Source organism: Thamnophis sirtalis, unplaced genomic scaffold (genome assembly GCF_051295495.1).
Source record: "Thamnophis sirtalis isolate CommonGarterSnake01/CBP01778 unplaced genomic scaffold, rThaSir2_p1.2 scaffold_9, whole genome shotgun sequence".
Taxonomy (NCBI): Eukaryota; Metazoa; Chordata; class Lepidosauria; order Squamata; family Natricidae; genus Thamnophis; species Thamnophis sirtalis.
The window spans coordinates 48,456,425-48,479,836 of record NW_028261389.1 but is presented as its reverse complement, the minus strand read 5'-3'; the positions used below and the strand labels follow the sequence as shown (position 1 = coordinate 48,479,836).

At 42.5% G+C, this 23,412-nt stretch overlaps 1 protein-coding gene across 1 annotated transcript in view; it reads left to right on the top strand.

Annotated features, from left to right (window-relative positions):
- The first annotated feature begins 5,104 nt into the window (after positions 1–5,104).
- RASSF3 (Ras association domain family member 3) overlaps positions 5,105–23,412 on the top strand; it is a 45,610-nt gene continuing 27,302 nt past the window's right edge. Inside the window, exon 1 of the mRNA XM_087723493.1 lies at positions 5,105–5,380. Coding sequence (XP_087579619.1) covers positions 5,252–5,380 — 129 coding nt within the window. The 5' untranslated portion in view covers positions 5,105–5,251. The remainder of the gene's footprint in view (positions 5,381–23,412) is intronic.

The window sequence follows — 23,412 nt, the reverse complement described above, 5'->3', positions numbered from 1 at the left end:
TGAATCCTAGGCCTCTTCTTCTCATCTTTTTAAGTTGGTGACTATTTGGCTGTTCCATGTCCCTGCCTTGAAGATTTATGTCATCTATGCCTTTTGTCTGCAAAATGGCATGAGTCACAGATTGCCACCTCACATTTCTATCAGTTGCAATAAACTTTTTTAGAAGTAGCAGTTGGCTGACTTGTGTAGTTTCAGAAAGAAAGTTTGCTAAGAAATAGCAAACCACTTAATTTCTGAAGGCAGACAAGTCTGCCAACTATTACTGTCTGTTGGACAGCAAATCATGGCTGACCAAAAAAATAAGTAAGTCAGATGTAGTTAATGCTTGGAAGGGAGACTAAGAAAAATCAGAGATATACACTCCTGGAAAGTTGTAAAAAAGGTCTTGGAAGATGGCAGTGTCAAACCATTTCTTTATTGTTCTAAAAAAAGAAAACTCACACAGGTGTGCCTGAGGTCACTGAGAATAAAACCCAAATTGAATGACATTTTATTGCCTTCTGTTATGGTTGCCATGCCATGTAAAAGGTACTATTTCTTAAAATATTATCTGTGCCTCACATACATATACAGATAGTCCTCGATTACAATCATTTGTTTAGTGACTATTCAAAGTTATAATGATGCTGAAAAAAGTGATTTATGGCCATTTTTCACACTTACAAACATTGCAAGCATCCCCATACTCATGTGAACCGAATTCAACGCTTGGCAACTGGTATGTATTTATGATATGTGATCATCTTTTACAAACTTCTGACAAGCAAAGTTGATGGCGAAGCAGATTTACCTAACAACTATGTTTAGGGTGACCAGACGTCCCGCATTTGGCGGGACAGCCACGCTTTTTCATGAATTTTCCCGCGTCCCGCACGGTTCCTTAAAAAACACGCTTTTTTTGGCGCTCGCAGCTCCCTCGCTCCCCTGCCCATCAGCTGCTAGCTCGCTGGGCTGGCTCATCGTTCCGTTCTATCCTACAAATTTAAGCCAGCCCAGCCTGCCGCTCACTGATTGGATTGGCCTGGACTCCAGCCAATCAGTGAGCTGGCTGGGATGGGAAATTTTCAGCACGCCACCTGCTGAAAATTTTCCATCCCAACCAGCTCACTGATTGGCTGGACTCTGTTAGCTGAGCACGCCTGCGCGAGTCTCCATTTCATTTCATCTTTTGGGGTTGCAGCTGCGCTTAATCACTGGTGAGTAATCATGTTATGAATTGGTACGGGTGGGAATCGGGAGGTGCTGGGGGGAGGAGACAGCCCTCCTCTCCTCCTTCTCCCCCTTTGCGGAGTTCATTTCACCTCCTCGCGTCACAGCCAGCTCCTGTGCTGCTCTCCTGCCGCGGCTTCTGTTTCAGTCTGTGCCGCCCGGGAAGAGAGGGAAAAAGAGGAGGTGTGGGACAGATCGTGGGATCGCTGTTTTCTGAGCTTGATGGGCAAGGATTCTCCACCCCACCACCTCTTAGGGAAAGAGGAGGTGTGGGACAGATCGTGGGATCGCTTGTTTCTGAGCTTGATGGGCAAGGATTCCCCACCCCACCACCTCTTAGGGAAAGAGGAGGTTTGGCAAGGATTCCCCACCCCACCATCTCTTAGGGAAAGAGGAGGTGTGGGACAGATCGTGGGATCGCTGTTTTCTGAGCTTCATGGGCAAAGATCCCCCACCCCACCACCTCTTAGGGAAAGAGGAGGTGTGGGACAGATCGTGGGATCACTGGTTTCTGAGCTTGGTTGGAAAGGATTCCCCACCCCACCACCTCTTAGGGAAAGAGGAGGTGTGGGACAGATCGTGGGATCTCTGTTTTCTGAGCTTGGTTGGCAAGGATCCCCCACCCCACCACCTCTTAGGGAAAGAGGAGGTGTCAGGCAGATCGTGGGATCACTGTTTTCTGAGCTTGATGGGCAAGGATTCTCCACCCCACCACCTCTTAGGGAAAGAGGAGGTGTGGGACAGATCGTGGGATCGCTGTTTTCTGAGCTTGATGGGCAAAGATACCCCACCCCACCACCTCTTAGGGAAAGAGGAGGTTTGGCAAGGATTCCCCACCCCACCACCTCTTAGGGAAAGAGGAGGTGTGGGACAGATCGTGGGATCACTGGTTTCTGAGCTTGGTTGGCAAGGATTCCCCACCCCACCACCTCTTAGGGAAAGAGGAGGTGTGGGACAGATCGTGGGATCGCTGTTTTCTGAGCTTGATGGGCAAGGATTCTCCACCCCACCACCTCTTAGGGAAAGAGGAGGTGTGGGACAGATCGTGGGATCGCTGTTTTCTGAGCTTGATGGGCAAAGATACCCCACCCCACCACCTCTTAGGGAAAGAGGAGGTTTGGCAAGGATTCCCCACCCCACCACCTCTTAGGGAAAGAGGAGGTGTGGGACAGATCGTGGGATCACTGGTTTCTGAGCTTGGTTGGCAAGGATCCCCCACCCCACCACCTCTTAGGGAAAGAGGAGGTGTGGGACAGATCGTGGGATCGCTGTTTTCTGAGCTTGATGGGCAAGGATTCTCCACCCCACCACCTCTTAGGGAAAGAGGAGGTGTGGGACAGATCGTGGGATCGCTGTTTTCTGAGCTTGATGGGCAAAGATCCCCCACCCCACCACCTCTTAGGGAAAGAGGAGGTTTGGCAAGGATTCCCCACCCCACCACCTCTTAGGGAAAGAGGAGGTGTGGGACAGATCGTGGGATCACTGTTTTCTGAGCTTGGTTGGCAAGGATCCCCCACCCCACCACCTCTTAGGGAAAGAGGAGGTGTGGGACAGATCGTGGGATTGCTGTTTTCTGAGCTTGATGGGCAAGGATTCTCCACCCCACCACCTCTTAGGGAAAGAGGAGGTGTGGGACAGATCGTGGGATCGCTGGTTTCTGAGCTTGATGGGCAAAGATCCCCCACCCCACCACCTCTTAGGGAAAGAGGAGGTGTGGGACAGATCGTGGGATCGCTGTTTTCTGAGCTTGATGGGCAAAGATCCCCCACCCCACCACCTCTTAGGGAAAGAGGAGGTGTGGGACAGATCGTGGGATCGCTGTTTTCTGAGCTTGATGGGCAAAGATCCCCCACCCCACCACCTCTTAGGGAAAGAGGAGGTGTGGGACAGATCGTGGGATCGCTGTTTTCTGAGCTTGGCTGTCAAGGATCCCCCACCCCACCACCTCTTAGGGAAAGAGGAGGTGTCAGGCAGATCGTGGGATCGCTGTTTTCTGAGCTTGGTGAGCAAGGATCCCACTATCTTACTATTTTATTTTTCTTTATGTACACTGAGAGCATATTCACCAAAGACAAATTCCTTGTGTGTCCAATCACACTTGGCTAATAAACTATTCTATTCTATTTTACTCTACTCTATTCGTTTCTATTTCAATTCTAACAAGGAGTTTAGCTTCTCTCTCTTGAAAATGTAAGCCAGCATAAGGCATTATAATGCAAGCTAGCCTTAACTTTCAAACAGTTCATTTAGTGACCAAAGTTACAATGGCATTGAAAAAAGTGTCTGATTACCATTTTCACACTTAGCGACCATTTTCACACTTAGCGACCGTTGCAGCATCCTCATGGTCACGTGATCAAAATTTTGATGTTTGCCAAGTTACAATTTATATTTGTAAATTGTAATGTTGAAATAAAAAAATATTACAATACTATTTTTGCGTTGTATGAAAATTTTTGTTGCTCCGTATAAATTTTTTAATCAAGCCCCCCCCCCCCCCCCCGGTCAAGGGTGTCCCTCTTTACCAATTTGAAAATCTGGTCACCTTAACTATGTTACTAATTTAACAACTGCAGTGATTCACTTAATAACTGTGGCAAGAAAGATTGTAAAATGGGCAAAACTCATTTAACAACTGTCTTGCTTAGAATGGAAATTTTGGGTTCAATTGTGGTCATACATTGACGACTACCTGTAATATTATCTTGCAGTCCATCTTCTTCAATTGAGTCTATAGATAGAAAACACATTGCTAAATCTGTAATGGCAGGAAAAAAGATGTAAACCAGCTTGACTATTTTTAACCTCAATGTAATGAACTTCAGCACTATTTAGAAGACATCAGATCACATATTCTCCAGTTTAATATTTGATAGTAAGTTACCACAACAGATTGTTTCCATAGGATCTCTCCTCCCCTGCTGATCAAATAGTACTTTAGTACTACTATGTATACAAGTGGAAATCCTATAATAAAATAAGGTAAATGTTTCCAGACATCTCAGTATGCTCTTAGTTATTACAAACCAGATACCAGTGTTCACATACTGATTTTATTCCTCTGGCTCAGAGTAATTAAATATCTAAAGCTTTTGCACATTGATTATGGAGAACATACTTCTTCCTTGAGTTTTGTTCTATCTGAAATTAAAGTCTAAATCTATTAAAACCCCTTAAGCTGCTTGGAATACAATTCCTTAGTATTATATAAAAATGTAAGTCTTAAAAAAAAAACTGGATTTCATACATTAGACTTTATTTACTGAAGGCTACGGGAAATAGAATGTAAATAGCTGGCTGAGGTGTGTTTCAGAATAAATATCTTGAATGGATAATTAGGTTGCTTTTCGGTAAGTTCAACTATTTAGTAGTACTTTGAGTTGAAATTCGTGGTTGGGGTTTCTGTTTGCAGATCTTTGCAGAGACAAGAATATTTATAAAATCTTATAAAAAAATGAGTTCTTTTTAAAGTCAAAAGCTGAGTTGTATTACCTAATAATGTTATCTCCTTTTCTCAAGGAGCTGGGATGATCTGACATTAGGAAATAAAACTGGAGAATGCATCCGTCATCTGCCTCAAGGGTTTTGCATTGCATTCAAACGTATCACCCCAAATGAGGCTTCCAGTAAGTCTCTGACAAACTCCGCTAAGTAGCCTTAAGCTAAAGTGGTTTTCAAGGGGCATGAAATAGCTGCATGGAAACGAAATCCCGCTTAGGTCACCTGCTGGGGGGGGGGGCAGGGGAAGACCGCCCGTCGGTCCAGTTCAACAGGGGAAGAGGAAGCGAGCGAGGAGGCGCGCCAGCCGCGCACACAGGTGGCCGAGAGCAGCTCCGGGACCGCCTCCCCTCGCCCGCTCGGGGAGGGCTAAACGGTGCCGCCTCCGACAGGGCGGGCCCACTCGCACTCGTAGGCTGGAGGGCGAAGTGGCCGCAGGGCGTCGCGGGAGGAACCGCCGCCTCCGAGCCTCGCACCGGCGGATCCCCATGTGGCGGCGGGGACGCCTTGGGGGCCCTGCAGAGACGGCGACGGGGGGGCGCCCATGACTTGGACGAGCAGCATGAGTAGCGGCTACAGCAGCTGGGAAGAATCGGAGTCCGAGGAGTTTTTCTTCACGGCTCGCACCTCTTTCTTCAGGAAGCCCTTCGGCCAAGCCAAGCCCAGCCTGCAAGTAAGCGACCGTCGGGCTCCCTCGAGGGAGCTTCCGGAGTGCCAGCGGGGCGGGAATCTCCGGGCCGAGGTCCAGACCGAGCGCCCTTCCCTGGTCTGACCCATTGCAGGCCGCGCCTTCTTCGGCAGCCCCACGTGCTCTTTCCAGCTCCGGGGCTAGCGCTTCTCCGGAGCTCCCTCTGGGATCCTCGCACGGTTCCCTTCCTCCCTTTATAAATTCTACAAGTTCCCCTGTGAATTCCACGGGAGTCTCGGGGGGAACGTAATGGGTTTTTTTTTGCTTTTGCTCAATAGCTGCAGTCTCGCTCCCTCTGGAGCTCAGCCCTTGAAACGGCTCAAAAATCGAGATTGATCTGGCTCTCCAGGCGTGCCAAAAATAGATCTCAGCGGATCCACTTCCTTGTGAGGCTTCTCGGAACGAGCCCTGGATAAGCCTTCTCCCCGAGGGGTGTCAAAAGGGGGTCCTATGGAACCTCCTGGTCTTGTAGCCGTGACCCTCGTGTACGGTAGTTTCAGCGGGGTTTCTTTAAGTGGGTAGTGTATGCCCCCCAGAATCCCTGGGTTGCTATGCAGACATGGTAAATACAAGTGTATAAAGGCGTGTAACAGAAGTAACTTGAGTCGCTTATGTTTACGTGTCCGCCATGTATTTCTTTTCGATATGAGTTCCGTATCGTCGTTTTAAGAAAGGAATCGAAAAAACATGGTTGTGCCGTTTATGCAAATCTCTGCTATTTGGAATATTGTGTATACAATTGTGGCTACCATGTTTTGGAATAAGATGTCATAGAGTAGGGAAAGTGCGTAAGAGGCAACTAAAATTATTAGAGTGAAGGCTCTGATTTACTTTTCAAAGTAGAACATTTGCGACTTAAAAAGGCCTGGGAAAGGATCTCTATTGAAGTGGAAACAATGCTGTTATAATATGGAAAAAGTGGACGTGGAGATGTTTTCCTGTTTCAGAACAGAAATTATCCAGTGATGCTGATATGAAGCAGATTTAAAACACACAAAAAAGTACAGCCGATAATTAACCAGTAGAATTCATTATCCTAAGACACGATAATACAGGTTTTCTTTTTATTAAAGTTATAATAAAAATAATGACAAAACACAGTTTTTATAAGTATTGTAATTTTCATTAAAGTTTTCAATATTAAATTTGTACGTGCGTGTGAGTGGCATGTATCCCTTGAAATCAGTGTTGGTGCCTGGCAGTTTTCTTGGTAAGATTTTTGGAAGAGGCTTGCTATTGTCTGTATCTTAGGGCTGAAAGAGTTTTACTCGCTGAAAGTCATCCAGCTACTCTTCTACTCATCAGTTTAAGGGGGCTTCCTCATGATCAGCTGTTTCAGGCTGTAGGGATAGCTGCAGCCTTTGCTGCAAGGAGGTAAATTGCTGGGAGGCAGAGGCCAAAGGGTGGGGCCCTGTGGGTGGGCGGGGCTACATTCAGTGTATAAGAAGCACCCAAATTTTCACCCTCTTTTAGGGGAGAAACGGGTGTGTTTATACTCCGAAAAATATGGTAATTTTTGGATGTAGTACAAGCTCATATATATATATATATATATATATATATATATATATATATATATATATATATATATATATATATATATATATATATATATATATATATATATATATATATATATATATATATATATATATATATATATATATATATATATATATATATATATATATATATATATATATATATATATATATATATGTGTGTGTTTTTATTTGTGCTGATAAATAAATAAAGGAAGACTAGTATAGATCTATTTCAAGCTATTTAGCTCTCATCAGCTAGCCATATCCTTACTGGGATTCGAACCTGTGCTCTATTGCCTCCCAGGCAGGGAGTTAACCATTTGAGCTACAGAGAACGACTCCTTTTATCAGCCAGCCAGGGTGGGAGGTATATACTTAAAGTCACAACCCCTGGTATGCCCAAGTGTGGGAGGAAGGTCACACTTCCACTCTCTGTCATTAGGCTCGTCACAAGAGTCCATCCAGACAGAAACCCAATATTTTTACTGTTGCCTTTGTTATATTTGTGTTTTTATTTGTGCTGATAAATAAATAAAGGAAGACTAGTATAGATCTATTTCAAGCTATTTAGCTCTCATCAGCTAGCCATATCCTTACTGGGATTCGAACCTGTGCTCTATTGCCTCCCAGGCAGGGAGTTAACCATTTGAGCTACAGAGAACGACTCCTTTTATCAGCCAGCCAGGGTGGGAGGTATATACTTAAAGTCACAACCCCTGGTATGCCCAAGTGTGGGAGGAAGGTCACACTTCCACTCTCTGTCATTAGGCTCGTCACAAGAGTCCATCCAGTATATATATAATTTTAATGAATGACTTTCAAAGGTTATTGGATACATTCATAAAAAACCAATCTATCAAGAGTAATACATCTCGAAGATTCAATGTAGGTGGTATGTTAAGTGACCATTCAAAATTACAACGACATTGAAAAAAGTTACTTAGGACCGTTTTTTCCACACTTAGGACCATTGCAGCAGCCCCATGGTCATGTGATTTACATTCAGATGCTTGGCAATTGATTCCTATTTATGACAATTGCAGTGTCCCAAGGCCATGTGGCCTTTTGCAACCTTGACAAGCAAAATCAATGGGGAAGCAAGATTCACTTAGCAAACATTGGACTAACTCAACAACTGTTGTGATTCATTTAACAACTGTGACAAGAAATTGGATAAAACTCATTTAACAAATGTCTTATTTAGCAACAGAAATTTTGAGCTCAATTGTGGTCTTAAGTCAAGGATTACATGTATAGTTTCCAGTTGATGTAGCATAACCACCACATATTTGTTGCACTTGTGAACTATGGAAAGAAAAATGTGTCATATCCTGATGGGTGGTCTCTAGAGGTATCTTGTGAATTGTGATGAACTTTGATTGTTTCAAGAGGTTTCTATTTTCTAAAGAAAACAATGTATTGTTTTTGTGTTTTACCAACTTATCTTTTAAGAATATTAAACTTAAATTAACCTATAATAAATGATCAAGCTACATCAGTTGCAAAAGAGCTCGTTTGGCATAATGGTTAAAGGCATCAGTTAGAAACGTTGAGATTATAAGTTCTGTTCCATTCTTGTGCACAAATTTAGCTCTAGGAAGCAGGCAATGGCAAACCACTTCCAAAATCTTTCCAAGAAAACTGCAGGGATTCTCTCCAGGAGTGAAAAGTGACCTGAAGGTGATACCGGTAGAAAGAAAAAGGAAGGGGAGGGATAGGGAGGGGAGGGAAGGCAGGAAGGAACAGTGTAAGTTATGAATTAAAAGAAAGAAAAGTAAACAACTTGTATTATATATATTCTAAACAACCCAACTTGAAGATCCTGGAAAAGATAATTGAAAAAAAAAACAGATCTGCGAACAACTAGAACCAAATAAAGTTATAGCTACCGCGTTTTCCCAAAAATAAGACCCGGACTTATTTTCTTTTGACCTCCAAAATAAGCTCTGGCCTTATTTTCGAGGAAGTCTTATTCCCCCCTCCCCATGTATCAGTATGAGGCGGCGGGGTTGGAGCGAGTAGTTCCTCACATTTCAACGCCAGCTTCCCCAAGGGCCATCCTACCATCCACGAAACAGCTGCTTCATGGGTGCCACTCAGGCTGCTGCCTCCAGCAAGTCTTGTGGCTTTTTGCCGCTAATTGTGGCTGCAAAGGCAGCAGGAGGCCAAGCAACGTGCTCTCCCCCCCCAACTGCAGATTACTTTCTGAAAGAGACCTCCACAGGTAATTTCAGAAATGTTAATTTTTAGCACTGTGCTCACAGGAAACCCAACCCAACCCTCCATCACAGTTTGATTAAGCTTGAGATGCTGGAGAGGGAGAGAGAGAGGAAACGGGCATGGTGAGGAAAACTCTTTCAGAAAGTAGGGGGTTTGGGCAGGGAAGACAGGGTTTTGGGGTACAAAGGAGGAAAGGTGATCTCTCCCTCCCTCCTCTGTCCCCCTGCAGGGCTTCCACAGAGCTTGCACAGGATAGTGTGATAACTGGCGAAGGGGGCCCTGGCCAAATTGCCCCATGTCAGGCAGGATCAGCCCAGCGGGGCTGCTGAGAGTAGTGCGGCCAGGAGGGCGATGAGGCTCCGTGAGGCCAGCAACAACAGGCTCAGCAGCCAGAGAAAGGGGAGGAGCTGATTCCGACTTGCCACATAGTTTTCTGCCTTATTGTAGCAGCAATGTGAGCAAGACCCAAGCTCTAGGCCTGACAGTGCCTGACTGTGGTCGCCCCCTGCTCCAGACCCACAAGGTGAGCTGCAGAAAAGAGGGGCTCTCATCTGCAAGGTTGCCTGGCGCTGTGGGCAGGGCTGGGACTGGCAAGAGTTTGCTGGAAACATCTCCAGCTGCCCGGAGAGACAGAACGAGAGGCAGGCACAAAAAAGAGGGCGTCAAATTATTCTCCAAAACACCAGAGGGCAGGACAAGAAACAATAGTTGGAAACTAATCAAAAAGAGAAGCAACCTGGAATTAAGGATAAACTTCCTAACAGTGAGGGCAATTAACCAGTGGAACAGCTTGCTTGCAGAAATTGTGGGTGCTCCATCACTGGATGTTTTTAAGAAGAGTCTAGAGCCAGAATGGTGAACCTATGGCGCGTGGGCCACAGGTGGCACGTGGAGCCATTTGTCAGGGCATGCGAGGCCTTGCCCTGTCAGCTGAGTTCAGCCTTTTTTAAAGCCATTTGTCGCCCTCCCCAGGCTCCAGAGCCTTTATAGGAGCCTGGGGAGGACAAAAAGAGCCTCTCTCACCCCCGGAGGCCCTCCAGAGGCTTCAGAAGCTTCCCTGAAGCCTCCAGAGCACAAAAAAACAGCCCTATGGGCAAACCGGAAGTTCAGGAACGGACTTCCGATTTGCTCTTAGGGTCGGTTTAAGCCCCTCAGAGGCTTCAGGGACCTTCAGGAGGGTTCCCTGAAGCCTCCAGAGAGCTTAAACTGACCCTACGAGCAAACTGAAATGGGTACCCGAAACCTCCGGAGGGCTTAAACCGACCCTACGAGCAAACCGGAAGTGACTTCTTGTTTGCTCGTAGTGTTGTTTTATGCCATCCGGAGGCTTCAGGGAAGCCTCCTGAAGGTCCCTGAAGCCTCTGGAGGGTCTCTGGAGGGCGGGGGAGGCTGTTTTCACCCTTCCCAGGCTCCTATAAAGCCTCTGGAGCAGGGGGAGGGCGAAAAAAGCATGCAAAAAATGGGGGGGGGGAGTCACGCCTCTCATGCACGCATGTGCACTGGGAGGGTTGCGTGTTGCATTATGGGTGCAGCACGTCCACGCACGACCTCCCTGTGCTCCCCCTCTTATGGCACGTGAGCCAAAAAAGGTTCGCCATCGCTGGTCTAGAGTGTAATTTATCTAAAATGGTGTAGGTTCTCCTGCTTGAGCAGGGGGCTGAACTAGAAGACCTCCAAGATCCCTTCTAGTTCATTCTATTCTATGTGCTGTAAGAAAGTGTTAGGCATGAAATAAGTTCATTTAGCAAGGGAGAATCCTGCAGAATTTGAATGTCTTGTGGGATTATTCGCAGGTTTAATTGACTTTGATTTGTCTGCACAAATCCATTGTACTTTGTTGTATTGGCTGCGTTAACAGAATTTTGCAAGTCTGCAAGTACATATGTTCGTATTGCCTTTATAGCCTAAGAAACGATGGAAGGTGCCTTCTGACGTTTGCCTGGTCCACATTCTTTATGCAGGCTAAGTGTCCATTCCCCTGGCTGAAACTCTTTTTCCTGTCTCCCAAGGTTATTTCCATATACCCGTGATGGTGAACCTATGGCACAGGTGCCGGAAGTGGCACAACAGAGCCGTCGCCCGTTGCTCTTTTGGGTTTTGGCACACCAGCCTGCTGGTCTTCACAGGCGCGGGAGTGCCGGAAATCAGAAGAGCAGGTGGCTGGTGCACATGTGTGCACCGGAAACGGGAAGATCATCTTCCCTGTGCGTGCTCTTGTTTCAGCATTGATGCCGAAAAGGTTTGCCAACACTGGCATATACTATTACAGTATGCTGGTTTGGATAAACTTGAATTCACAACCTGATGCTTGTAGACAGTAATGTGTCACTTGACCCTTACTTTGGTAATTGTTAAGTTACATATTTATGTAATTAATTTTAGATTTTTAAAATGTAAGTTGGGGCAGCTCAGAATTCTGCTTAGTTTCTGGTAGGTTTGTGTAAAACACACTAATGTGAATTAAAGATTCTGAAGAACTCTAACCCAATTCATGCTTGTGGACTATCTGAACTTACTTAGATCAACGGCTCTCAATCTTTTGCACACCAGGGACTAGTTCTGTTGAGAGAGGTTTTTCTGTGGACTGGAGGAAAGTGGTTTCGCATGCTGCCAGCATCCCACGGACTCAGCTTCGCTTGTTTGAGCGCCCTGATTTCTGGCATGCTAGAGTCTAGTGCTCATCCGTGGACCAGGGGTTGGGGACCCTGGTCTAGATCATATGATTCCAAAGATAGTTCACCGATTTTCTGGAAGTAAATCTTATGAACTGGAAATAGTTATAGATATCCTAAGGTAATATGCCCCAGAATGGTCCTGCTTTATTTGGTATATCATGTTCTAAACATCTAAAACTGCTTTAATACCGGAAGAGCATCATCTGTAGCTCAAGAATAAACAGACCATTATTGAATTCTCTGTAATGTTTTATCCTCAAAGAAGATTTTTGCATGCATTTGTATGTATTTATAATAGCTGTTAGGTCAACATTCCAAAATTGTCTACCAACCAAAATATTTGGAGGTCCCTGTGTTAGTCTGAACTGGACTGATCTGGAATGAATTATGCACTTGCATGATCTGAAAATGTGTAATAGCATCTTTTTTTCCAGATTAGCCACATTGTGGCTTACAATGACATAAGAACTTGCTCTGTGTCTACTCAGGACAAGAGTTTTGGGTACCATAAATAGTAGTTTGGGAAAAGCAGATGTCAGATATGGAGGCGTATCACAGAGATATATCAGAGACAGACAAGGCATAGCATTAAGGAGCATCAACATTTAAGTCTTAAATGATTTAAGAACAAAAAGTTTATGGAACTATTATTAATGCACAAAATTCTGGCAAAATTATATAGCTGAACCACATGTTCCTCCATAGTGAGGGGGAGGAGTATCCAGGATGGGTTGACTTTATCCTCTCGTTGCACTGAGTCATCAGAACTCTTGGTATAAGCCTCTGGTCCACCAGGCTCCACCCAGTTTTTAGACTCAGTCCACTCAAATGGACGGTTGACCATCCTGGATCTCCGACAGGTCGAAGATATTCAAGAAAGGGAAGGAAGGAAAATTCCAGTGTCTCCCTCCTACAGCATCCGAGGCGAGTTGGCAACTCCCTGGACTGTAAGGATCGGCCAAAAGCCCCCCAGGGGGCGGCCCGCCGCCCAGGCTTCTGAGTGAGACAAGCAACACTCAGAAAGGGATTTGCCGGGCGAGCAGGAGACGGAGGGCAGAAGCCTCTGGCAGGCACGCCCTGCTGCAAGGACGCCAGCGGCAATTCTGGATCTGAAGCGGCGGGACCGCTTCAATCGTTACAGGAGGTTCAAAATGTGTTCCCTCCACTCCATCTTGGAGGGAATCAGACAGGGAGACTTCCTCACTTTTATAGACCTCACAGAGGCCTATTTACACATTCCTATCATTAGGGATCACAGGAGGTTTCTCAGGTTCTGCTACCTGGGGCAGCACTTCCACAACCAGGCCTTGCCCTTTGGCCGGTATTCCTCCCTGCGAGAATTCACCAAGGTAATGGCTGCTTTAGCAGCGAGCCAGAGGCAGATTCCAGTTAGGATTCTAGGCCACCTAGATGACATGCTCATACAGTCAGCCTTCTTTGAAGGGGTATTAGGGGATCTAGATATCACCTTGCCATTCCTGAGGGAGCACGGGTTCTCGGGGAATCTGGTTAAAAGCCAACTCTACCCTTCCACTAGGCTCATTCACCTAGGGGCTCTGATAGACTCAGTGGCAGGTAAGGTATTCCTGTCACCCGAAAGACAGTGCTCGCTAAGACGACTAGTCATCCAGGTAATCAAGGGAAACATGGTGCCTTTAGCTACGTGGTCTAGATGGTTAGGCACCATGGTCTCAGCCATTGGCATTATTCCTTGGGCCCGTCTCTCATCAGAGACCTACAATGGTTCCCTTGCCGTTCCAGTGAAGGCACGGGAGCTGCTCCCAGGCCAGGGTTCCCCTCCCGGCAGAAGTACCACGCTCACTGATCTGGTGGACGTCCCCGGCGATAACCAAGGGCGAATTCCTCAGAACACCAGACCGGGTGACGGTAGCCACGGGTGCCAGCTTGTTCGGGGGGGGGGGGGGCGCCCACCTACAAGACCAGATAGCGCAGGGACAGTGGAGCCAGACAGAACTGACTCACAATATCAACTGGTTGGAACGCAGGGCAGTTCGCTTGACCCTAGAAAAACTTCACCACTCTGTCAAGGACAGACACATTCCAGCCACCCCCAGACAATATTGCATTCAATGCCCACTTAAACAGACAGGGGGGGACCAAGTCAAAGGCCCTCATGCGGGAGGCCAAAAGGCCGGGTCAGTGGGCCGAAAGGAATGTTCTCTCCTTAAGGGCGGAACATATAGTGGGGGTGGACAACATCAGAACCAGTTGGCTCAGCCGGGCAGAAGTGGACAACCCGGAGTGGAGATTGCACCCAGCGATCTTCAGAGAGGTGATGGACCACTTCGGCCACCTGGAAGTCGAGCTATTTGCCACCCCCCACAACACCCAGCTCCCAAGGTTTACGCCAGGTACCAAAGCCAGGGGTCAGAAGGGGTGGTTGCCCTCCTAGGCCCCTGGCCTTGGGGACTGCTCTACGCTTACTCACCCTCACCCCTGATTCCCAGGGTCATCCAAAAATTCTTTGGGAGGGGGCGGAGGTGGTACTGGTTGCCCCCTATTGGCCCAGGAGGCCATGGTTGGCAGACCTTCAGTCGCTATTGGGGGACAGAGCGCGGAGGATTCCTCAGGATAGGATCTCCCTCAGGCAGGGGTCACTGGAACACTCGGAACCCCAATGGCTCCAATTGACCACTTGGCGGTTGAGCGGAGCATCCTGAAGGAGGAAAGACTTTCCATCAAGGGGATAGAGCCCTTAGTACTCAGATTTCTTCAGGCAGGCCTGGACAAGGGGTTAGACCCTAACACGTTTAGGAGACAAGTCTCGGCCATTTCCTCAGTGCTTCTATGCGGTAGAGCCCAGGCACTCAGTCAACAACCTTTGGCAAGGCAATTTCTGAAGGGGGCGTCCAACCTCACACCACCCATGATACACAGGTGCCCTTTCTGGGTCTTGCATAAAGTGCTGGAAGCATTAAGGGGGCTCCATTTGAACCATTGTGAACAATGTCTCTAAAGTTTTTAACCCTTAAGGTGGTGTTCCTAGTGGCCATCAAATCTGCCAGGCGGACATCACAGCTGCAGGCTCTGTCCGTGGAGGACGACCTCTGCATCTTTCACCAGGACAGCTGGACCCTTCCTTCATACTTAAGGTGGGTTCATGTTTCCACAAATTACAGGACCTGGGTCTGCCCAATTTCTGTCCGGACCCTGCTCACCCCCTAGAGAGGAAGTGGCACACCCTAGACAGAACCTGACCAAAGAGAAAGTCCGAGGTCCTGTTGGTCTCCTACCAACCGGGGTCTCTGGGTAAAAAGGTCTTCCACCACAATAGGCAGGTGGTGAGGATCTGCATTGCTACAGCTACTATCCCAGGGCATGCAGGCACCAAGCCCCATCACAGCTGGATAGTAGTTGGTTTTTGGTTCAATAATAAATGGCTAAGTAATTCTTTTATGTTCTTTTAGAATTGGCATGAAATTCAGAATAAAATAATTATGTATTAAGTTTAATTAAAATATGTCAATTTTAATCAAAACATTTAGATATGTCAATGAATATCTGAAAAGTGGAAGTTTTCAGTTTTGTACACTTTTAATTAAGTTCTGAAATACCTTCATTCTAATTTGTTTTTAATGGAATACTGTTCAAGTTATAATCATCTTTCTGACCTATAAGCATTTGGCCTGGAAAAAAATTAAAGCTCATTGCAGAAGCTAAAATGGCCATAGGAAGTTGTAGGACAAAATGATTGATTCTATTGACATTTTAAACTGTTTTTAAACTTTGTAACTCTTAAATTTTTAACTCTGTTTTTAATACATTTTTTTCACGGTTTTCATAAACCATCCAGTGAAACTTAGATGAGATGAGTAGTGTTATAGGGAGTGTTATATGTATACAGGTTGGTTTAAATATTCAGAATCAATCTTATATTATCCTTGGCATTAATACGGATGGTCTCTTTGTTCAGGATACGAACCTGAGAGATTGTTGCATTGTTCCATAGAAAGGGGTTAACTGTGACTTTTAATTTGAAAATTGTTCTTATAAATATTTTCTTTATTTAAAGAAATAATTTTGCTGACAGGTTAACAGCTGCTCGTGAATGCTATTTGTTTCCTCCATTACTACAGATAGTGTTTGACTTTTGACAGGTTGCTTAGTGACCATTTAAATTATGATGGACCCTTCCTGGTTTTAAAGTTCTGATGGTCGTGCATCCTTATAAGTCACATGAATGCATTTTGGGAACTCAGCAACTGACCTGCATTTATGGCTATTCTATCAATCTATCCTAAACATTTCTTTCAAATTGACATTATAATTCAGTTTGTGGATTGTTGTTGTAGTGCCTTCTATTGAAAAGCAAATTATTTCTATGTTTTTAAGGTACCTGGTAAACTCAGGGTTTGGCATAGACTAGTGTATTTTATTCATGTTAACCATTATGTCTGCTTGCATATTCCCTTTTAAGAGGAAAGGGGCATTTTAATGCTTGATTTCAGAGGAAGCAGCAAATATAAATCAGTTGGTAGCAGTCTTCCAGTATATCTTTACCTGTGTGGACATAACACCACAATGGTTGGAGTTGGGTTTTTGGTTTTTTTTTGCTTATTTCATAGGGCTGTGAAAAACTCATCAGAGAAAAAAGCAACATTCCATCCTTCCACTGGACCATCTAGTTGGGAGTGACGGAGTGTTCTTTGGCAATTTCCAGACATAAATCCTCTAGGCCACAACAGGATGGCCCAGAGGAGATACAGAACGTTCTGTTTCATAGTTGAAACATATATAACTTGTTTGGGCACATCCAGAACTTTGAAAGCTGAAACATGTATGGTAATTCATTAAGAAAGCATGATATTGCTAGTTATTTTTCGGATATGATAGAAAAAAATAATCTTAGTTTAAGTAGGCAATAATGACTGTGTTCATGTATATTCTATTTCCTGTCATTAAGTGTGTAGTGTGTTAACTGTGTAAGTAGCATCATAGAATTATGTGGATCATGATCAGAAATGACGGTATGATAAACAAAGTTTTTGTTAAATTAAAATTGTACTTATTTTTGTGTGATAATTCTGGTTAGAATGTAATGTTATATTGTGATCTCTTCCATTTTTGGCTGATACATCAGCTCAAAAACTTGCAAGGTAGATTAATACTATCTGCAGGCTTAAGAAAATGAAAGAAAGAGTAGGGAGTAGTAGAAAAGCAAATGTCTGTATCAGTTCTTAAACCTGCATAATTATTTGCTTAGTTATTCTTGCAGTTATTTTTTTTTTTGGAATAGTAAGCAATTCAAGGAAAGGATGAACACAGTACTGTAGAGATAGTCTTTAAGCAGGTTCGATTTGGTTGTGATTTAGGAACTTAAATATGTCATATTTTATTGGAGAATTAATATTAACTAAATTATATATTCTTTGATTAATGGCAGATGTTGACAAATTCTGCAGGGAGGGGATATTTCATATAAGACTGTATGTACACACAATCACATTTTCAGGATTTAAGAAACTCATGAAAAATATGGATTATGTGAGTTCTTATAACAACTACATTATTTTATTAGAAACAATAAAAATCATACTACAGAAGAAAAACAAGCTTTTGAGTTTTTCATTGTGCTTGTAGGAACACCTTATGTGCATTTAAATATACTATCTTCATTTCTAAATTGCATCATAAATACTTGATTATTTTTGCAATTTTTCACTAATTACTGATAATGAAATGTCAGCCAGAGAATTCTCATATAAATGTACTTCATGTCAAACTAAATTAATAAACAGGTGTCTCTGAAGTTGTTTGAATAATAGATTCAGGCTATAATCCTGTGCATACCAAAAAGTGTGATTTTATAACACCTTTCTAAATTGCACTATAAATAATTGGTTATTTTTATAATTTTTCACTAATTACAGATTGTGATTAACAATTTTTTTAAAAAACAACCTGGAAATTACTTTCCTGATACCCTATTTTTCCTAACATGCTACTGATTTCTTACAATAGTAAAAAAAATTGCAAACTTAAAAGAAAAAAAGACATACAGTATATGGAGAGAAAATGTACAATGCTTGGGAATGATTTGCAATCATTATATGATTTTTGAAACTAGATTTCAGAGATATTTACTATTTTTGTAATACAATTGTTCAATAAGATGGAAATAGAGTAAAACAACATATAGCCAAATGAACATTTGTCTTCTCCAAATAAAATGAGAATATTAAATGACAAAATTCCCCTTAGCCATGGGTTGTAGGACTGGAAAGTAAATGAAGCCATATGTTAAGAATCTGAGCATTATAATCCTGTAAAAGTAAGAAAATATTATCGCTGGAACACATAACTTTCTTTTGTGTTTTAATTGTTTATATGTAACTATTCAATTCAGTTTAATTCAAAATAATGTTTGTTATTGCAATAATAGTAGAAAAAACTGAAAAAAGTACACATTTATTATTAAGCTTCTGTTAGGAAGCCTGTTACCATTCTCAATTATTGAACATAATACTTAAAAATAATCTTCTAAAGTTTCTTACTTGGTAAGTAGCTGTGTTATAGAAACAGCATTTTTTTCAGTCAAAAATCATGACAGGTTGTGTGTTTTGACACAATAGTGAAGTTTGTAACGAGCAACCATTCCTATTTTTTTCTTGACGGAAGGGTGGAGCAACAGCATTTCCTTGTGATGTATTTCCTCAGCATGCAAATAAGGAAATTGGAGTTTAAAGAAGATGAAAGCCTTTTAACCTGGAATTGGGGGAAAAAACCCAGCAATTATTATTCCACATACTCTTAAGAACAAGTTCTGCCTGCTGTGTTTCCTGATAGCCTTTTTCTGGAGTTAGTAAAATAATTTGCTCACTTACCGTTTACATACAAAGGAAGCCTCTTGTGTGTGTGAGAGAGAGAGGGAGGGGGGAAGAAAGATATTAAAATGAATAATCTCTAGTTCAATATATATTTTAAGAGAGATTCTGATGTTAATTCTTATCAGATATTTTATATAGATAGAAAACCTGTTGAAGAAAATGAAGAAAATTTTTATGGCAAGGAAAGGATCTTTTCATAATCTTGGAATAATAATTTATTTGGAGAGTTTGTGTTTGTGAAACCTGTCTAAAGTGGTGGCAGGACCTAAGCTATAATAAATGTTTCAGACATAAACATGGAATAAACAAGAGGATTTGTTTTCCTAGTCTTGAAACATGGTAGACATATGTAAACATTAATAGGTTGGGGGTTAAATTTGAATCTAAAATTGCCTTAGAAGGTGACCTTGTATTAACCTCAGTTTGAAAATGGGAGTAAAATATCTTACTGGAAAGATATTATTACTGGGCCAGGCAAGAGATTAATATATTGAATCTGCTACTTCCTAACAGCTATTTTAAAACTTTCGAGAAACTATGCTTTGGATATATTTTAATTGAATCAGTTGCTTCACAGTAAATGCAATTAAATCATACTGATAAAACAATATGCCTTGATGAATTTCAGAAGTACACAACATACTTAAAAGTTTATGCAGTGTTATTTTTAAGTAATATCAACAACCCAATTCTATGGAGAACTTTTTAAAACTTGAAGATTAATGTAGGTAAGTTACAGGGAATCAGACACTGAAGATTAATGGATCCAGGTATTACACAGTATGATCTAGAAATGAAGTTATTCATCAGAAAATCTTTTCCTATGTTTATTGAACTCCTCAAATGATGTTTTCAAAAAGTTGGAAATCTGTAAAAAAATTGATAGAATCAATGCCTTTATCCAAATCCACTCTGTAGCCATTCTTGAAATAATACTCTCAGATGTGATCAGTGACTTTGAAAGGTATACAGAAAAGGAAACAAAAGTAATTGCTGAAAGATTTTAACTTTATCTTAAGAGGAACATTTAAAAGATTTAGAATTTTTCAGGTTTTAAAATAATAGAGAAATATAAATTTTTGCATATGGTGAAAATTATATATACATAATGAATAAATAATGAAGAACATGTATGAAATGAAATCTCAACAGGTAACTTTAATGAAATAGACTTTTGATACAATGGATGAAATTTCTATTTTTATTTTTCATAATGACATCATAAAACTACACAATTTATACTATTTATATAATGTGGCCCCAGATTTAGTGGATAAACGGTATCTCCTATTTCCCCAGTTGCTCCATTAAATTGAGGTTTCATTCTACAGTCTCGTCCAGTAGAGTTGAGGGAGGGGTTACGCGAGCGTTTTGTCACAGCCTGATTAGTCCATTAGAGTCAAGTGGTCCCCAACCTTTTTATCGCCGCGGACCAGTCAGCCTTTGATAATTTTACCATGGCCCGCTGAGCGCGTCGATGACCAGCACTAGTAGCGTAGCCTTGCGCAGGTGCAGTTCAGTATGGCTAGCATAGATAGTGTAGCACAAACTGCGCCTACGCAAGGCTACGCTACTAGCGCTGTCTACGCTAGCCCTACGTAGCTGCGCAGGCGCTCTTAGGTTTTTTTCAGGAATCGGCCGGCCGCTGCAGCGATCATGGCCCCCGGCCACTGCAGCGATCATGGCCCCCGGCCGCTGCGCGGCCCGGTGCCAGGTACTCCACAGCCCGGCACCGGTCCGCAGACCGGGGGTTGGGGATCACTGCATTAGACTGAGAGAAATTCTTTATCCTTCTTCCTTTCCCATTGGCCCCCAGTTTCCTCTCAGTCTTTTGGTCCAAGCACTGTATTTTTGGCTCTTAGGTAGGAAATATTTTAAAAAATTCAACTTTGATTGTGAAATTTGATCAATTGGATATTATAAATTCTAAATTATATAGGCTGCGGCCCAAAAGGACAGCCCCCTGTCTTGCGCGGTTTGGGAGAGCCCCGTGGGGCATTTTTCCTCCCCCTCTGCGGGCCAGGAGCCCTGCTCATATCCTCAGGCCAGCGGGGGTGACAGGCTCCGAGACGCAGCCCTGGGAGCTTGCCGAGCCCAAGTAAACATGCCTGTGAGGAAGGCAGAAGCGCGCAAAGACCATTTTCAGATACTGAGGAAGATGGGGTAGTGGAGGAACAACTCATAGAGCTTCAAAATGACATTGAGCTGAAGCCAAAGTTTAAAAAATCGTACCAAGAGTTTTGGTTACAGAAATAAATTTCTGATCGCTATCCTTCACTATAGATAGTGGTTAAGAAGCTCCTTGTTGCATTTCCAACATCATATTTGGTGGAACGTTGCTTCAGTGTGGTCATCCAACTTCTCTCCAAGCAAAGAAATCGACTCCAGATTACTGAATGTGGTGATTTAAGACTCCTGCTAAATGACTTAAAACCAGACATTGGGAAACTGGTATTCCTTCATCAAGCCCATCCATCACATTAAGAATTTACTGAACAGTGAAGTAGTTTACTGAGTTTGCTAAGTTACTAGTTACTATGGTTCTTGATAAATGACTATCAGACTTTGAAAACCTGGTACCACTGGATCATGTTCAATAATTTTGTTGAATTAACATTAACTAAAAAGGTTTTTAAATTGGATTTTGAATAAATGTGCAATTAATTGTTACAGTTTTGAATTTTACTGTTACTATCTTCCTTCCATCCTGCAAACCACCCAGTCACATGACCCCCCCAGCTACACCCACCAAGCCACACCCACAGAACCAGTAATAAAAAAAAATTGAATTCCACCACTGGGTGGGGAGCACTGAGGATCAGTTTGTAGCACCAAGTGGGGGGGGTGGACTGAAAAAGTTTTGGAACCACTGTGCTAGATGATTAAATAAGGCTTTCTCCAACTTCCCTATGTGCCTTCTTGTCAAAAGAAAAGCTACAAAACTAGACTTTCAGGCTCCTTGGCCATTGGTCAAAGCAAAAAATTGTAACCTTCAATGCAAAATATACAGGACAACAGTCAGAAAGGTGTGTGACAAAACTTAGATATTAAATTTTATTCTATTTTGATCATATTAAAATCTGTTAGAATCAGATAAAAAAGTTGCACTACAGAAAAATTGTATTCTTATTTTATTGAGCAGGATAGGTAACCTAGTGTTCCTCATGTTGTAAATCTTCTTAGGTAGGTTGCATTCTTGCAATTTAGCCTTCAAAGTTTAAACAACCAACTCTATTTAGAAATGAGTTACATGCCAACAGTTAAAGCACTGCCATATAGGGTATGGCAAAACCAGTGGTTTTGGAATGAGATCATGATAAAACTTGTTCAGCTTTACTATCACAAGTACATATTAAGTTTTCTCTCATTCACTTATATTCAAACACAAACACAATTATTTTGTATTTTTGATTTTCTTTTACATTTTAGTTTTCTGAAGCAGAAACCTCCATTATAGTTTGCAAAAGAAAGAACAGTCACAGTCTATTGTAGAACTAGTTTACCCAAAAACAAAGGTGATTGCTGGTAAGGGTTATGTGTGCTTTGATATGAATATTATATATGTTTGTGTGGTTTTCAAAATTTTAAGTTCATTCCTCTTCAAGGCCAGTAGATTTCAAAATTATTTTACTAAACCCAGATACAGTTACTAAATCAATTGATATCTATAGCCTTGTGATAAGGAACGTGGTGGCTCAATGGCTAAGACACGAGCTTGTCGATCAGAAGGTCGACAGTTCAGCAGTTTGAATCCTTATTGCCGCATAACGGAGTGAGCTCTTGTTACTTGTTCCAGCTTCTGTCAACCTAGCAGTTCGAAAGCATGTAAAAATGCAAGTAGAACAAATAGGGACCACTTTGGTAGGAAGGTAACAGCACTCCGTGCGCCTTTGGTGTTTAGTTATGCTGACCACGTGACCAAGGAGATGTCTTCGGACAGCGCTGGCTCTTCGGCTTTGAAACGGAGATGAGCACTGCCCCCTAGAGCTGGAAACAACTAGCATGTATGTGCGGGGGAAGCTTTACCTTTACTTTTAACCTTGTGAATGTACTTCCCTCTTGTTCACTAATTTTAACTTATGGCTAGAGGTTTGGTATCCTAGAAATTCTATGTACCAATCACTTAATACCCTGAATCTTGCTAATGAATCAGTATGTTCTATAACAGTTCTGAATTTTCAATGCTATTAGTTATATCATTGATTCCTAAATTTTAAATGATTCTAAGAGAGACATAAATGCATGTTCAGACCTTAAGTAGCTTTGATGAGATATTTGATAAAAATATTTATTGGGTTAATTTTGCATACATATCAGCAAAATGTCTTGAATGTATTCTTTTTATGAGTTGGATTCCTGTAATATTAGAATGTATTGATTGGGAATATTTGAGCCAAACAAGTTTTGAAACCATGAGTAGAACTTTTCTGCCTTGTCTTCATACCCAGATATTCATTTTTTCCCATCCAAAGTCACATTTTTGTGTGTTTTAGACAGCATATATATGTAACTTCCTTTTCTTTTTTGTCAAAAGCCATTAAAAAAAGAGAGGCTAATTTCATAATAAATGTTTGCAGGATGTAATGCTATCATTTTATTATGCAGTTTTCAATCAATCTTATTTTTTAAAAATGTTGTTGTGCTCTACCCGATCCCCTGTATAGATCCCAAGTTCATAGTTTTACTTTTTAATTGTAGTAGAATTAATATTTTACTATCTTTTTGTTCTA